General features: G+C 48.3%; 1 protein-coding gene and 1 non-coding gene across 2 annotated transcripts; one reads left to right on the top strand and one right to left on the bottom strand.

Annotated features, from left to right (window-relative positions):
* Positions 1–6,770: 6,770 nt before the first annotated feature.
* Positions 6,771–6,864, top strand: TRNAI-UAU (transfer RNA isoleucine (anticodon UAU)). Its single transcript has 2 exons — positions 6,771–6,808; positions 6,829–6,864. It is a non-coding gene; the product is annotated as a tRNA-Ile (tRNA).
* An 8,099-nt stretch (positions 6,865–14,963) lies between these two features.
* On the bottom strand, positions 14,964–15,872 carry LOC109252566 (putative vomeronasal receptor-like protein 4). Its single transcript, XM_019425151.2, has one exon. The coding sequence runs from the start codon at positions 15,870–15,872 to the stop codon at positions 14,964–14,966; it is 909 nt and encodes a 302-aa protein (XP_019280696.2).
* Between the last annotated feature and the right edge of the window lie 629 nt (positions 15,873–16,501).

Genomic DNA, 16,501 nt, shown 5'->3' with positions numbered 1-16,501 from the left:
AACGTGTGAAACGCTAAGGATTCGCAGATGAAGCTGAATCCCCATTTCCTCGAGGAGCGAACATCCAGCCAGAGAGAGACAAATCGAAACTCATCAGCACAGTAAGACAGGAGACCGGTCATCCCAGAAACAAAGAAGAAAATGTGTTGTTACCAGCATGGAAACGAGGCACCGAACTCCGGAGGGGAAGTCGGCGGGAGCTCTGCCTGACCGGGTCACAGCCGACTTCGTCTTGAAGGAGAAACACATCTGACCTTGTGAAGAAGGAAGGAAGGGGCCAGGGGGTTCCGGGCGCGCACGCCTGGACGTTCCAGAAGGTGCCTGGCACAGCTGAGGGAAGTTTCACCAGGTGGAACTGTGGTTTGAGTCGGCTGGAGAACGGGAGCCAAGCAGCAGGAAAAGAGCTAGAAAGGCCGCTGGCAGGGTGCTGGCGGCTGCAGATACACTGACGATGTTTTTTTCCAGATTTGCTGGTTCATTTCTTACACGTTTTAATATTCTTTTTGTTGTTGTTTGCATGTATGACATGCACACAATAAAAAAAAAAAAATTAAGGGGCGCCCGGGAGGCTCAGCCGATTAAACGTCCAATGTCAGACTCTTGGTTTCCAGCTCAGGGGCTCAGGGCGTGGTCTCACGGTTTGTGGGATCGAGCCCCGCATCGGGCTCTGGGCTGAAAGTGCGGAGCCAGCTTGGGATTCTCTCTCTCTCCCTCTCTCTGCCCCTCCCCGGCACGAGTGCGTGCGCGCACTCTCTCTCTCTCAAAATAAATAAATACACATCAAAAAAATAAAAATAAAAAATTAGGGGCACCTGGGTGGCTCCGTTGGTTAAGTGTCTGACTTCAGCTCAGGTCATGACCTTGCTGTTCATGGGTTCAAGCCCGGCATCGGGCTCTGTGCTGACAGCTGGGAGCCAGGAGCCTGCTTCGGATTCTAGCTGTCCTCCCCCCCACCCCTGCCCAAATCTCTTGTGTAGCCTGGATTCTACCAAAGCTTTCTTTGAGTCTAGGAGCTACTCATGCGTGTTTCCAATGATTTTCATTGTTTAAGGTAGTTTAGATCTGGTTTCGTTCCCTGCACCAGAAAGAGTCCTGAATAATACAACCGTGAAGAGATTCCACTCGTGAAATTTCCAGAGGGCAGAGAAGTTTTTGCCAACACTTGGGCCTCACAGATGGGGAACGAGCTTTGTTACCTTTAGGAGACTACTTCCGGGAGACCGGGAACGGCGGGGTGCGGGTGGCTGGGCCTCAGGAATCTTCAGGGTGAGGAGAAGTTTCTCATTTCAAATCCCTAAGAGCCAAAGCACACTCATCCCTCCCGGGACCCCACCTGGGTCTTCCCTCTTGTGAAAACTTAAACTCCTGGAATCCTAGCCCGTATCTGAACATGGGTTAGTCACAGGCCAACTCCTTCTGGTCTCACGCGGTAATGAAACACGAGTGTGTGTCGCCGGGAAGCCTTGAGTTACAGGTTGGACGCGATGTGTCTCTTACAGTTAGCCTTCTTGCCACCACCGAGGTCAGGCCAGCCCAGTTTACCCAGTTTCCTCTACGACTGTTGCCGGGCCTCATCGGCCACTGGTGTTTGCTTGGGTTCCACTTGGATTGGCTTCCGTAAAATACACCAGAGCCAACAAGTGACGGAAGCTGCAGAAACAGGGAATTCCCGAGGAAAGAACGACGGTTTTGAAGCTGGAACACTATGCTACTTGATACATGTCAGGAAGTTTAACGATGAACCATTTTTCAAAGCAGGTTTGACCAATGGGAGCGTGGTGCAGGGAGCGGACTACTCTGTCCATCCCGTCTCCCCCGCACCTGCCCCTCGTCCTGCTAGAATCCGTCTTCCAAATCCTCTCTCATCTCCAAGGCATGGTTCTTACCGAAGATTCAGGAGAGAGGATTCTGTGGCTTCGGTGAAGGCAAAACTCTGACTTTATGGAGTCGGAGCAGCCGCGGTGGGCGGGCGACATGCCACTGTGCCCAATCCAGGCCCAGAACCACTCATGGCACCCAATCCAGGCCCAGAACCACTGCACCCAATCCCAGCCCACAACCACTGCGCCCAATCCAGGCCCAGAACCACTCACGGCACCCAATCCAGGCCCAGAACCACTGCTCCAATCCCAGCCCACAACCACTGCGCCCAATCCCGGCCCACAACCACTGCTCCAATCCCCGCCCAGAACCAGCAGCACTTGAGGGGAAGGGCTGAGTCCCACCGGTGGTTGCTCTGCATTCAGGATCTACCCCCAGGACTTGCAGAGCCCCGAGAATGTTCACCAGATAAGAAAAACAGTGTGGTGCTGAGCGAAGGGATCAAGGAGGGGTAGAGAAAGGTGATGTTCGCTTCCTCGTGTGAGCTCCTTGGTTTCCGGATGTATAGACTGTGCAGCAATAACCCAAGGAACACACGGGTCCCTGTGAGGAAAGAAAGGCAACGACGACCTGTGCGGTCAGCTTAGTTTAGGGCCTGAGGGCTCAGTCCCTTAGGGGCTACGTCACCCTACCTCCCGACCCTGTTTCCTCCGGTTCATTTGCATTGGATTCGCTTTCTCCTCAGTCGTCCCCGACCCGCTTCCGAGGGGCTCTGCCCAGAGGACCACCACCCCGGCCCGGTACCAGTGCATCAGGGGGTCCTCGCCCTCCTATCCCCTACCTAGGAGGAAGAAGGTGACTGTGAAGAGAAAGGAGTGTTTCTGGTGCCAGGAAGGGGTTGAGGGAAGGCCAGGAGGATAAAGCTCAGGAAGAAGGACAGAAGAAGGGCGACGATCACGAAAATCCGACCAAATGTAAAGTGGTCTGAATTAGGAAGGGAGAGGGGAGAAAGGCCAGCAGCTCCCTCTGGGGTCCCCTTCCTTCCTGGGTCTGAGTCCCTAGAATGCTAAAGAAGCAGGGCACAGACTTCAAGGTGGGAGCCAAGGGCACCTGGTGGGAAGCGGAGGGAGCCGCAGAAAGATCTAGAATAGCGATTCTAGAATGGTGATTCCAGAATGGTGATTCCAGCCGGGCTGGTGTCCCCCCCAGAGGCCTGACGCCCCACCGGGCCCCCATGGGGTGGAAAGAGGGGCCGACAATTCCTGGGAGGGACGGGATCAGTGTGGGGCCCTCCCATTCCAGGGCAGAACTTACTCGATCTTGATGAAGGAATCCGGCCCGTGACGTCACCGCTGCAGATGGCCAAGAGGGCGCTGAACGGGACGGGGGCAGTGCCCGGGACCTCTACCCTCACCCAGGTGGAGAGGTTGAAGGCCCACCACAGCAGGGCCGAGCCCGCGAAGGTGTCCACCAGGATGGGGACGCGGGTACGGCCTATCCCACACTTCACACAAAAGGGTGCTGACTGGAAAAACGTGAGGGGAAGGCACACGAGTTAGATTTTCTCACTTCCTTTGGGGTTTCTCCCCATCCTTAAACCGCCATCCAAGTCCCATCTCCTCTTAGCTTGCAGAGTTCTGCCTCCTCCCTCCCGGCCCTGTCCCCTCCTGTCTCTGGCCGGCAGGGCCAAGAGCCTTCCCCTCGCCGGAACCCCGCACAGGCCCTCACAGCCTTGTGTTGTCACTACGCTTCTTCTGGGTGTCCCTGGGCTGGAAGTCCCTGGAGGACAAGAGCCCCGACTTAACCTCCCATCACACTCTGCCCAGTGCTTTACATGCAAGAAGATCTCAGCCAATACCTGTTGACAGAAAGGGGGAAAAAAAAAAATAGCAGACGTGAAATCCGTTCCTCGGTGATGTCGAGAGAAGTCAAGTTTTTTTCTGATGCTCAGCTTTCCCTGGCACGGTCGTCGCCTCTTGTCCCCTGTCTTCCTGCTGACGGTCCCGGCTTACCTTTTCTCTTATTTCTTCTTTTAATCGTTCTGTTTCAGCTTTAATCCTGTGACATCCTAACCTCTTCAAGAGTAGAAGCTTGTGGTCCTCTCCCTTGGCGGTCCCTTGGTAGGGACACTCGGTGACATCCTAAGTGTGTGAACTCTACCTTCCTCTCTGCTGTCTCTGTTTGAAAAAAAAAAAAATATAGCAGGGGCCCCCGGTTGGCTCAGTCGGTTAAGCATCCGACTCTGACTCCGGTCACGATCTCACAGTTTGTGAATTTGAGCCCCGCATCCACAGAGCCTGCTTCAGATCCTCTGTCCCCCTCTCTCTGCCCCTCCCCTGCCCGTGCTTTCTCTCCCCCAAATCAATAAAACATTAAAAAAAACCAAACCTATATCATTTCCCAGGGCGCCTGGTTGGCCCCGTTGTGAAGCATGTGGCTCTTGATCTTGCGGTTGTGAGTTCGAGCCCCATCTTGAGTATAGAGGTTATTTAAAAAAAAAAAAAATCATTTCCCACACCTCTCCACCCGGCCATGTCTTTGTTTTCCTTGGCACTCGTGTACCTCAAAAGTTACGGCTTGTGTCCTTCGTTCTAACGTCTAATACTGACTAGGCAGGAACACTACATTCCTGTACGAGACTGAAGGTTCCTGTACAAGACTGAAGGGGACGTGAGAGAGATTACAGGATAATCAGGGAGATACCCGGGGAGATAAAAGTGGAAAACAGTTTTGTGTTAAGGGCGCACTGGTCAGACTGCCCACTTCCGCCCTTCGTCAGAATACTGTTAGCCCACGTGACACCTTTGGCCCCTGCCCCCGCTGACTAGCACGCTGCTTGGCCAATGGTGGACACTCGGCAAGTTTGTTGACGAAGGAATTGATGAGTAAGTAAATATAAAGAATAAGGAGAGGACGTCGCAGAGGGCTGCTAAGAACCTCTCTGGAAGCTTTTAAAATGCAAATTCTGGGAAGGCCAGGACTATCTTGTCCATTCTATTCATTTCAGTGTTCTGAGCCCTAATGTACTGTCTGTCACGAGGCAGGTGCTACATACATATTTTTGGAACGAATGAATGATCCAGGAACACAAGACTCCTCCTCGGGGTGGAGGGATTTGTCACGTTCACTCAGCTGACCTTTCCTGTTAGGTATACACTATGCCAAAACGTTTAAAAATTCAGTTGGAGTTTTGTCGAGTGTGCAATACATTTCTAGCTCAGAACTATAGGTTTTTGTATGAGTCCGTTGTACAATTAAGAGGATAGTCTGCTCATGCCAGTGGCCGGGGAAAGAAGGGATATTTGTGGCGGGAAATCAGATGTAATTCGACAAGGTAAAGATCGCTTTTGACGACCACGTGCACGTGGAGACCCAATCCTGAGACTCAGGGAGAGTAGACATGGCAAGGTCTTTAAGTTTCAAGGTTGGCGGGAGCTCCATTGGAAAGGGCAACATATTTTCTTGGCCCAATGGCCCCAGGGAGTGTGATTCTTGAGTGCAGCTCAGTACTATGGGGTGGGGTCCACACACAGATTCCAAACCTTTCCCAACCAGAGATCTACAGCTGAGCTGATCTAATCTATAGAAAACAGATGACCACCAGTCACCATTTTCTCAAAGGGTGGCACCCAAATAGTTCCATTCTAGATGCCTTAGGAGAGGTTAATTCATGACCTCCAGTGGACGCCTTAGTGCACGAGGCTGACTTAGGTTAGTCTGAGAAAAGATGGACCAAGGCTCAGTCTCCTACACATTTCCCACGTGAGAAAAGCTTAGGATTTTCTCAGGGTCTATGTAGCTCTAAAAAATAATTCTTTGAGTTAGTAGCTTCAGTGCCCAGATCCTCGGGTGCCCAGATCCCCTTTATCTTGTGGAAGACAGTGGGACATTACTTAGTGCTCTTAAGTTCCGTGGTAATCTTGTATCTGAGTTGGAGGACACCTTTAGGGGCAAATGGTATTTATAAGCTTCCAGAAGACTTCAGGGGCTCTTTTGCCTCCTTTACACTCTAAACACATAGTACCTTTCACATATGACTCAACATGTTTCTATCTTACAGCACAGTTTTTGTTTGTTTTGACATATCATATGCGCATGTACATGACAAGTGGTAATTTAAAAAAAAGAAGAAGAAGAAAGGAAAGTGTCGGGGATAGAAACGGCCAGCTAACTCCACATAATCTGTCTCCCACGTCACCCACCCCCAAGAAAGACCCCGCACTCCGGGTAAACGTAAAGACACACACACACACACACACACACACACACACACACACACACACACAAAACCTGGAGCTAGCCCCTCCCTCCAACCACTCATCTCACAACTCTCCTAGCTCTGAGGTCTTTAACGTAGTTAGATATTTTGAAAACCTAGTTGAACGTGGCGTTGGGACACCGGGAACTTGGGGGAGCCAGTCTCGGACCTGTTCCGGCTGTTTGTCCCGGGCAGTTCCCATGTCCTGTCCCGGGGAGGGACGCCGGGGGTGGGAGGAGCCGCGGGCTCCGGCGACAGGTCGCGGGTCACTCGGCTGCAGCGGGCAGCCCCGCACGCGCCCTCTGGCGGCCGCGAGCATCCTCGGGTGTCCACCAGGTGCTGGGACACCGCGGGGGGGGGGGGTGGGGTGGGGAGGAGAGGCGGGGAGCGGCCTCCGTGCGCCCCCCCCCCCCCCCGCCCCGCCACCGGCCAGCCCTGCGCGTGGAGCGCGGTCCTGGGGGGCCCGTCGGGGTCGCCCGAGCGCGTGCACCTGTGTGTCCCTGGAAGCAGCCGCCGCCGTTTCCGCGAGCAGAGCGCCCTCCGCGCCTTCGGGCCCCGGGCGGGGTGGCAGAGGAACCCGCTCCGCCTGGGCGCGCGGGGACAGCGGGGGACGCGCGGGCTGGGTTCGCTTCCCGCCGGCGGACGCCCCCGCGTAGGCCGTGTAGCTAGCGACCGGAAGTGGGGAGCAGGTGCTCCAGTGGCGCAATCGGTTAGCGCGCGGTACTTATACAGCAGTATGTGTGCGGGTGATGCCGAGGTTGTGAGTTCGAGCCTCACCTGGAGCATCGTTTTCCGCCCAGAGGCGGCCTCCCTCCGGAGAGACCCTTTCCTGCCTCCCTAGGCCCTTGGGGACTACATCCCACCGTCTTCGATGTGTTTGAATTTGTTGGATACCAAGTATCCTCCCGGTTCTCCTTCGCGCTTTTGAAACAGAACAATGTGAAGAAGGGTTTACAGAGCGAGTCTGTTGTGCTGCGGTGACTTAGCTTCTCTCTTTAGCCCCACCCTGCCCTTCCTGCACCCCCCTTCCCACTTTGCTCTAAAGACGATGGCTCCTGGGGAGCCCCCGGCACATACTTAGAAAGTGCTGAGCAACTTGCCTGCTGTGACGAGCCCTGAACTCCATTAGAGGGAACTCAGAAGTGAGACATTTCCTGCCCGATGAAAATTCCAGCTTCGGGGAACAATGAGATGCTGATTTCTGATTTCTGAAGACAGCATCACCTCTAGTATCCCCCCGCCCCCACTTTACCCTGATGAACCAACAACCATGGAAGGTTGAACAGCTCTGGTCACCTGAGAAGCAGAACCTGGCATCCCCATATTATCCAGCTGTCTGGGCCTGGAACAGGACGAGCGATGATGACATCCAGAAACCAGAAATCTGCAGACCAACATTGCAGGAATAAGCAGATTGCTGTGCACGAGGTAGGTAGGAAGTAGGTAGTGATTTTGACTTAGAAATATGCGGCCCCGCCGCCCCCATGAAACAAGAAGCCCACCTGGTCATGGATCTTATCACACCTCCTCACTCTGCCCCAAAGGGTAAATTGAACTAGGTAATTTGGAGTACTTTTCCCAGCTGTAAAGATGATCCCAAACCTGAGCGCATGTATGTCCCACCCGCAACAGGATGCAGAAAATAGTACATGGAATGAAACGGAGCCCAGAGAACTCTCCCTTGAAATCTGGATTCCTAAACGTGTCCTGCATGCGTCTGGACATTGTACAGTCACAGAATGGTCTTCCTGGGGAAGCGTAGGGAAGTCCCATCCAGGAAAGCACCAGATAATAATAAAAATGGACACTTTCACACTTCATAGCTTTTGCTAAGCCACCGGAGTACCTTGGAGACTGTCAAAGTCTAATCTTCAAGTATCTATGGAGATTAAATGGCAGAGATTTATTTAGGTTGTTAATGAGGAAATGGACAGTAAACTAGTTCAAGTGACAGTAGAAGAGACTGGTAAATGCATTATCAGTGGGGAAAAAAAAAGAACGCTCAAATAATATACCAAAATTGAGTGAAAAACTAGCTAATGTCCCACAGAACAGCAAAAAGTATAATCTTTGGGGTTATTTTCCAAAAGACAGAAACTAGTTGCATTTCTGCTGGACAAGAATCATTTGAAATTAATCAGTCTTCTGCAGGATAACATTTAACTTTATGGCGTCTAAGCCCTAGAGTCGCAATATCCGAGAAAATCGGTTGCCCCTTAGGTGGGCATGTTGAACATGCTCTAATATAATTTTGAAAGCATATTCTGTAATCTTTTCACCTTCTTTTCAAGATTTGGATCATTTTTCTTCCCAGATCTAGCATCCTAATTCAATTCTTTGGTCTCTGCCTCCATTCAGTTGGCCGCATGATGGTCGAGACGTCTCATGGTGCAAAAAGTTGCTTTTTATTAAAGCACGGGGACAGGACCCGTGGGCAGAAAGAGCTGCGCAAGGGTTGTGAGGAGTGACTGATTATATACTTTTTAGTTAGTGGGGGTGAGGGATAAGTAAGTCTCCAAGGACTTGGTGTGTGTTGAAAGTGAGATTTACAGGATCTTGGAGGGGTGGCAGTTGTCAAGATAGGGTTACCCTTTATTGTCTAGTAAAGCATGAGTCATGAGAAGCTGTAGGCATGTCATGCTCTGCATGTCTCCAGTGCGCATCAGTGGGCCACGTGTTGTCAGATAATTCATTTTTGGTTACTTTCTGCCGGCCTTTGCTTTCCTCATCAGATCTTATTGAACATCTGCCCAATAGGTATGTTTTGAAAAGTGAGTTGTGTCCTCAATGGTAAGCGGTTATTTCCATAAAGAACTGTTGTGATGCTATTGAAACCACTCTGGTGATACTCAACCTGGAATGTTTCCCTAGATGTTGGTAGGCAGCTACAGAAGAAAGGAGAGAGTGGTTAGCTACTCTCCCTAACGCGCTAAGCTGTCATGATAGCAGACCTGCGACGAAATTCTGCACGTATATGATCATTTATTGGGAAGCAATAAATGATCAGAGATCAAATGATCAGAGATCAAATGATCGAAAGAGTCATCAGATCTGTTCTGTAAGTTCAGCAAAGTTCCTGTGTTTTTGTTGTTGTTTTCTTGCTTGTGTAGCTCCAAAACTACCTTTAAAAAACTGAGGTATAATTGACATACAACAGTGAGTTCATTTCAGATGTACAACATAATGATTCAATAGTTGTGTATATTGCAAAATGATCACCCCAGTAAGTCTAGTGAACATCCGTTACCATACTTAGGTGCAGTTTTTTTCCTTTGATAAGTACTTTGATGATTCCCTCTCTTAGCAACTTCCATATATGCAATGAAGAATTAACTATTGTCGCTATTCTGTACATTACATCCCCATGACTCATTTATTTTATAGCTGGAAATTTGTGCCTTTGAACTTCCTTAACCCATTTTGCCCACCCCCACCTTCCACCTCTGTCAACCACCAACCTGATCCCCAGCCCGCCCCCCCAAAACTACTTTTCATGAAAAGTTAGCCTGAGGCATATGCAATAATTTTTCAGAGGCAGAATTCAGCCAAACTTCTATCAGAGTCAGGAAAACCAGAACAGACTACAGCTGCTTTAACTCTTACTATCTTCGGATGCTATCTCTTAAATATCTAATTCGCAGTTCTTGGGCACAACTAATTTACCTACTCAGACCACATTTCTGATATCCTAATTAATTAACAAGGACAAATTTCACTAAAGAAAACCAATTTTTAGTATGTTAATCAGCAGAGCCTCTGGTGTTTGTCACAGATAAGACAAGTATTTTTAGCGGCCACTTCTGTACCGTAGGTTTCTGTTTATGATGCCAGCTCGCCATCCTCCAAAGTGTGATATCTGGGCAGTGGCCTGACGCTAGAATCATTTAAAATCATTAAAAACATTTTTTTTCTTTAGCTTATTTATTTATTTTGAGAGAGAGAGAGAGAGAGAGCAGGATCGTAGGAAGGGGAGGGGCACTGAGAGAGAGGGGGAGAGGGAATCCCAAGCAGGCTTCGAGCTCTCGGTGCAGAGCCCGTCCAGGAGCTCGATCCCACGAACCATGAGATCGTGACCTGAGCTGAAATCAAGAGTCAGAATATCAAAACTCTGGAAATAATCTCAGAGTTTCTTCCAGGTCAAAAGATTCATTTAGAATTTGATTTGGGGAAGTTTGAGAAAAGTATCAAAAAAGATTTTAAAGCACTTGATCAAATAGGATCATAGGTCACTGTGAAGCAATACTTTGTTATCTATTTAATCCAAGTGTCAGCAAAAGATTTTAAAGGGAAATACAGGGGCTTACACAGTTGTTAGCAAAAATCAGCTCTTCTAATATTGAGAAGGCTCTATTTTCCTAAGTAATCAAAGACCTGATAAACAAAGGAAAATATTTTGGCAAAACATAGAATTTTCTAGGCAGATAACTTTAAATGATAAAAAAAAAAAAAAACCTTTTATGATCTCTTACCAAGAGCAGACCAATAGTTCAATAAACTTTGTCTTTTTAACAGACGAAAGAAAATTAAGTTCTAGTTTTACATCAGTGCACGGTTACTATGAAAGCTTAAGAAAAAAAAAAACAAAAACAACCCTTTAACAAATTCATTCAATCTTATCCAGCTTGATCACATGCAAAATTCCTTTCCCAATGTTCCTTTTTCATAAACCTTCTACAACATTCTATGTCCGTTTTAGTTCATCCCTTGTTCTCTTTCCCATTCAGAAATAACCGGCTTTACTTTAGGACAAAAGTACACTCATTTCTCTCAACAAAAATGCACCTTCATTCCTCCTTCCTATTCTTACCCAAAACAAAAAACTAGAAAACAAACCAAAAAACCCCAAACAAACAAACCCCACAAAACGCAAACACCCACATCATATTTTCCTTGCAATGTTGAACTATTTCTAGTAGCTTTCATTACATATATTGTTAGAATGCTTAACTTTTAGAAATCTTCATTTCTAGTGAAAACCAAACAGTAAGCAATTGTGAACCATTACACCAGCATTCTTTAGATTGGGAAATTTATGAATACGTTTCATAATTTCTAGAAGCATATGCCTTTTAAAATTTTCCAACGTAGCACCAACATATCTAAATATCTTTTAGTTTCTCTGTAATAAGAAGCCATAGGTAGATGAACCTATGTTCAATAAGTGATGCTTCAGTATTTTATCTTATTTGGAAATGATCTAGATGTTTAATGACTATCATCTCATTTAACTTAGCGAAAATCTAAGGTTTTAAGTTACCAAAAAGATTTTTTTAATAGACATAAATATTGCTGAAAAACTTACTTATGTACTTTTCCCTTACATCTACTTAATTCACTTGCTCTTAATTATTTAGGTTTAGTTGTGAACATTTCACAAGACATTAAACAGCTAACCATCATTTTTAAGTTCTTTTTCTTGCTGACAAATTCTGTAACGGAGAAAACATGAGCTTATTTGATTTGTAGTAAACCCAGAGAGAATAAAAGTATTCTATTTAATGCTGGCAACTCTAAAAACGTCTCTTCTAGTTAAATCCACAAACTTCAGACAGCTTTTATTTATTATAGATTGATCCTAGACCATGTGAACTGAAAAAACATCCAGGTTAAGTTTCTATTATATTTCTGATAATTTCGATAAGTGCTTTTCTTAATCCTCTTTTACAAATTAATTTTGCTAGTACTATCTGGAGGTAGAAAATACCACATACGTACTGATGAAGAATGTACAGATAGATGCGGAGACCTTATTGTTCTAAAGTTTTAAGCCATGAGGCGTGTATAATGATGCAAAACTCACTAGTTCATAAGCGAATGGCTGGATCCAAACTCTTTTGGCAGATGGAATAAATTGAGGTTAACCGCTCAGATGGCGGTGACACTTTTTCTACTAATATTTGTGGAGAGGACACCAAGGATTTGTATTCGTCCTTGACAAGTAACCTCATGGCGGCTGTGGGTAGATTTTTGGCAAGGGGGCTCCCACAGCCATTTGTATTTTTAAAAGGCCTGCCGCCTGGCCCTGTTTTCCTTCTGTCTTAGGAATTGCGGATGATGTAGATAAGATTTCTTGAAGAGGTTATAAGCCTTTTGAGATAAATAGGGAAGGTTTGGGCTGGTAGGCATGAACGGGTAGAGAACTTGAACTGCCTCTAGAACTGTTTCTCATTTTATAAGAGTTGTAAGATAAGGGCGATTGCTCTCAATTTGTCAAAGAACCGGGTCGTAACTTAAATGACATCACAGATCCGTGTCTCCAGCCTCATGAGCCACCATTTGCTTCTTTCTGGATACATAGTTCTAATTTTAATGTGGGGTGGGGGAGACTTTCAAGAATTCCTATCGGGCTCTGAACATCAGCTTCCAATCTGGCCAACGTTTTGGCCACAGATCTACTTAGAAGAAAATTCTTTTAAATATGCTGTCAGTCTTCAGCTTGAACAAACAGTAACTATTTCTGGCAGTATCGAATAACCCCCTCTGCATGTAAGTGGGGGCCCCAAAGAGGTTGCACAGGATACTACCTTCCCGAGATCCAGACCCACTCCCAAAGGCAGCCAAAGAAAGAGCCAACAAGTCTCAAGCAGAGAGGCGGGAAGCCACAACTCCTCAGAACATAAAATAAGAATGAGGAAGGCAATAACCAATGGGTTTGGATTTGGAAAGGAGGGACAATGTGAAATTTTATTTTCCTTTTTCAACTGGGCACTACAGACAGAGATTCAGAAAAGCTGTTTCTGGTAAGAACTTTTTTTTAACCATTTTTTTACCTTCATTTACCTTTTTTTAACCTTCATTTACTTTTTTTTTTTTTTTTTTTTTTTTACCATTTACCAATCAAAAACTGGCTTCCAGGATCCCCTCTGCAGACGCTGTTATCTATCGGAGATTCAGCTTGATTGTTGAAGCGAATAATGTATTTACCAGAAAATCCCTCAGTTTTGTCAGTTCTGGGAGGGGCCCAAGTGGGACCGTGGAAAGCAGATGTGGGGGTGTCTATAAGGTGATTAATTTAACCGACTTTGGTTCATGGTCCTGTCAGTGCAGTTCAGACAGCAGATTAGTAGAGTGAGAACTCAAGTTAAGTAGGGTGAAGGGAGCAGTAAGAGTTATGTCAATCTTTTGAATCAGGTACCTCTTGTATCTTTTTCATTTTTTAAAAAAATTTTTTACTGAGAATACACTGAGGGTTGATGGGGGTGGGAGGGAGGGGAGGGTAGGTGAGGGGCATGAAGGAGGGCACCTGTTAGGATGAGCACTGGGTGTTGTATGGAAACCAATTTGACAATAAATTTAATATTAAAAAAGCAATAAATTTTTTTAACATTTATTTATTTTTCAGGGAGAGAGAGCACAAGCAGGGGAAGGGCAGAGAGAGAGGGAGACACAGAATCCAAAGGAGGTTCCAGGCTCTGAGCTGTCAGCACAGAGCCCGACGCAGAGCTTGAACCCATGAACGATGAGATCATGACCTGAGCCAAAGTCAGCCGCTTAACCCCCTGAGCCACCCAGGGACCCCATGTCTCTTTCGTTTTTTATCAGCTTTTCGGCAATGAAGCTGTTTTCTGGATTTTGAAGCCTTTGCTTGTAAGTGCCCTTCTTAAGTGATCTTATCCAGTTGGAACATTCCTCAGAGAGGTTTCTGTAATTCCACATTATTCAAAAGTTCACCCATTTCCCCAGAAAGGCACAAGAGCCGGGCCCCGGGACCAGGTAGACGGAACCGATCTTACCTCTGGATTCGCTAAGATGTCGTAGTTATGAGGACCCTGTCTTGTGATAGCCGTTGTAAAACACCAGCAGTCAATGTGTTTTCTCCCCTTTTGAACAGGGCGGGTGGCCGAAGGAAGCTCCAGAAAACAGAAACAAAAGAGTACTCATCGGGAAAAGTGACGCCTTTATAAAAACCAAGAGGACGAGGCTCTTAAGTAGATGCCACCTGAAGCCTGGAGAGCTCGAAATGCAAGGAGAGCAGAGCTGGAGTGCAGGAGAGAACTGACCTCACACTCCAGGCTTGGGAGAAAGCAGTGAGCTCACTGGGCTCGGTGGGTGTTGGCACCTGTTTGCTCGCCAGCCCTGGAGCTGTGAGGGGGCTTCGCTGGATCCCACTTCTCCGACACCAAGGGATGGCGACCTCAAAAATCAAAACGGCTGGTTATTTTATTAGCAAAATGGGCTGATGTGGGGAAAGCCAGGAATCACAACGCGGGACCAGCAACCTGTGGAAACACCAGCGGCACGTCCGGAGAGACAAGGGGCAGGCTGGTTTCATCAGGTTTTAGGAGCAAACCGGGGAGGATTGATGTGCACAGAAGTTCACTGGAGAAGAACGAGAGTTTGAGGCCGCGGAGGTCTCTCCTTGGCTGCAAGCGTGGTTAGTGCGTCGTTTCTGGGCGCGGCGGGGTCCTCCTTGGTGGGGAGGAGGGGCGTGCTGCATTCTAAACTGGGGTTTCCTTTATTCACTTTCACACACACACACACACACACGCTGTGCCCGTAGTGCAGCACTGGGGGCCAGGGCTTTGGGGGACACAGCCCCTGAGGGGGTGTGTGTGCTTGTGTGCGTGTGTGTGTGCGCACCGTGCTTTGCGTGCTGACTACATATTGAAGGAACAGCAATAATTGCTCAGGCAAGAACGTCAGAGCCACGTGACAGGGCTGGTGGAATCGAAGGCTGGAAAGAATCTCTTTCCCACTTCCTGCAACACCCGAACAAGCCTCCGATTGCCCAGTACGGGGCCTCTCTTTAAAGCAAAAAGGAAATCTGCTCGTAGAAGCCTCGAGTGATTTGATGCTCTGATGCACAAAGGCAGAAGCGATCCCTAACACGAATCTAACGCTCCGCTCCTGGAGGAGGTGGTGCAGGGTGTACTTTCCCCACATCTCAGCGGGCACTCCGGTGGGGAGGCTGGTGGGAGGCCCTGCTGATCAGCACAAAGGGGCTGAGACTGGCGTAACCGAGCGTTAGAAATAGTTTCATATTTAACACCGTGGGGTCATTGGTCAGGAAGGAGCCGATGCAGAAGGAGAAAATGAAGTCCGCCCAATAAAAGAGAAGGAAACAGGCCATGAGGAGGAGGGCACTCCGCGTAGCTCTCGTCTCCGGGCTGGAATTTCTCTGGGATCTGGAGCTCCGCAGGTGGAGCACACTCTGGCGATGCTTGCACAGACGGAAAGCCATGTACCCGCTGCTCCAGCCCATGAGGCTCTGGGAGATGATGTCCCGCAGCGCCATGAGAGTCAGGAAGAGCCACCTGACGGTCAGCCCGGAGGGCAGCATATGGCAATAGGGGTGGGAGCCAGACGGTGTGATCCCGGACCCGTTGGTGCTCTGGGCGGCTGTGATGTAGGAGAGCAAGTTGGAGCTTATCAGGGAATTCAAGATCCAGAAGAGGAGGAGAGAGGGGAGCACTTGCCACGCGGTGCGGGGCTTGAGCTTTCTCCACGAGGAGGTCCTGGGGCTGATGGTGAGGGCCTGGACCACGCTGAGGAGGCAGGTGGTGCACATTGAGAGGCCACGGGCCACTCTCCCCAGATAAAACACGGTTTTGCAAGTAGCAGTGCCCAGGCCATTTCTGAGATGAAAAGATACGGTGATATCTTTGCTCCCTTTGGTACAAATAATGATCGTATTTGCAAAAGCCAGTTGGGCGAGGATAAGGTGTATGGGTTTTTTCTCGGGTCTCGTGAGAAAAGCGTACGCATGTCCCACAAATAGAAAGTGGTTCCCCGCAATTCCGGGTCCAGTAAGAGAAAGCAAGGTTATTCCCCGGATGACCTTACTCCAAATCATCTTCTGACTTCACGCACAAAAGTAGGAAGGACTTTGGAGAGACACGAAGAAGTAAAGATGACATAGTTTAGGTCCGGGGCTTTTCTGGGTCTACTCCAGCGAAAAGAACCCTTTCAGTTCCGAAGTGTGTAGATGTATATATTTCTGTCACTCGCATGTCTCCGGTCTCATTCTCCGCTCTCTCTTCTTTTTTCTCCTGTGTCCGTTGATATGAAGATGGTGATACCTATAATTTAAACATCCAGCCTAAACAGCTCTCGTGTAATCCACGCTAGAGCGTCCACCTGCCATTCCCAGAGGTCCTTCTATCCCTGTACACGTACCCCTCGTGTATCAAATGGCCGTGGCGATATGCTTCCCGGGCAACAGCTCAGCGAAGGGCCACAGCACTCAGTCAATTTCCAAGCCGTAAAGCTGAGTATCATTTGGATGCCTCCTCCTTCACTACTCCTTCCCAATAAATGACCTCACTGTGAAGGACTGTGCTGGTGCTCCCTCCCCACCCCCCGCCCCGCCTCGCCACCCCCAGGTGCTCTTCCCCAGCACACTTACCGCTCTGATACTGTGAATACTGGGCTAATAGTGGCAGTGTCTCCAAAGAATTGTACTTGGCTAAATGAGAGTGTTTA

The sequence above is a fragment of the Panthera pardus genome, unplaced genomic scaffold (assembly GCF_024362965.1).
Source record: "Panthera pardus isolate Hobbes unplaced genomic scaffold, ASM2436296v1 HiC_scaffold_17, whole genome shotgun sequence".
NCBI lineage: Eukaryota > Metazoa > Chordata > Mammalia > Carnivora > Felidae > Panthera > Panthera pardus.
Note: the sequence above shows the minus strand (reverse complement) of the source record. Positions and strands in the feature narration are given on the sequence as shown.

Excerpts from the sequence above, each read along its gene's own strand:
- LOC109252566 (XM_019425151.2), bottom strand. The coding sequence starts at position 15,872 with ATGATTTGGAGTAAGGTCATCCGGGGAATAACCTTGCTTTCTCTTACT.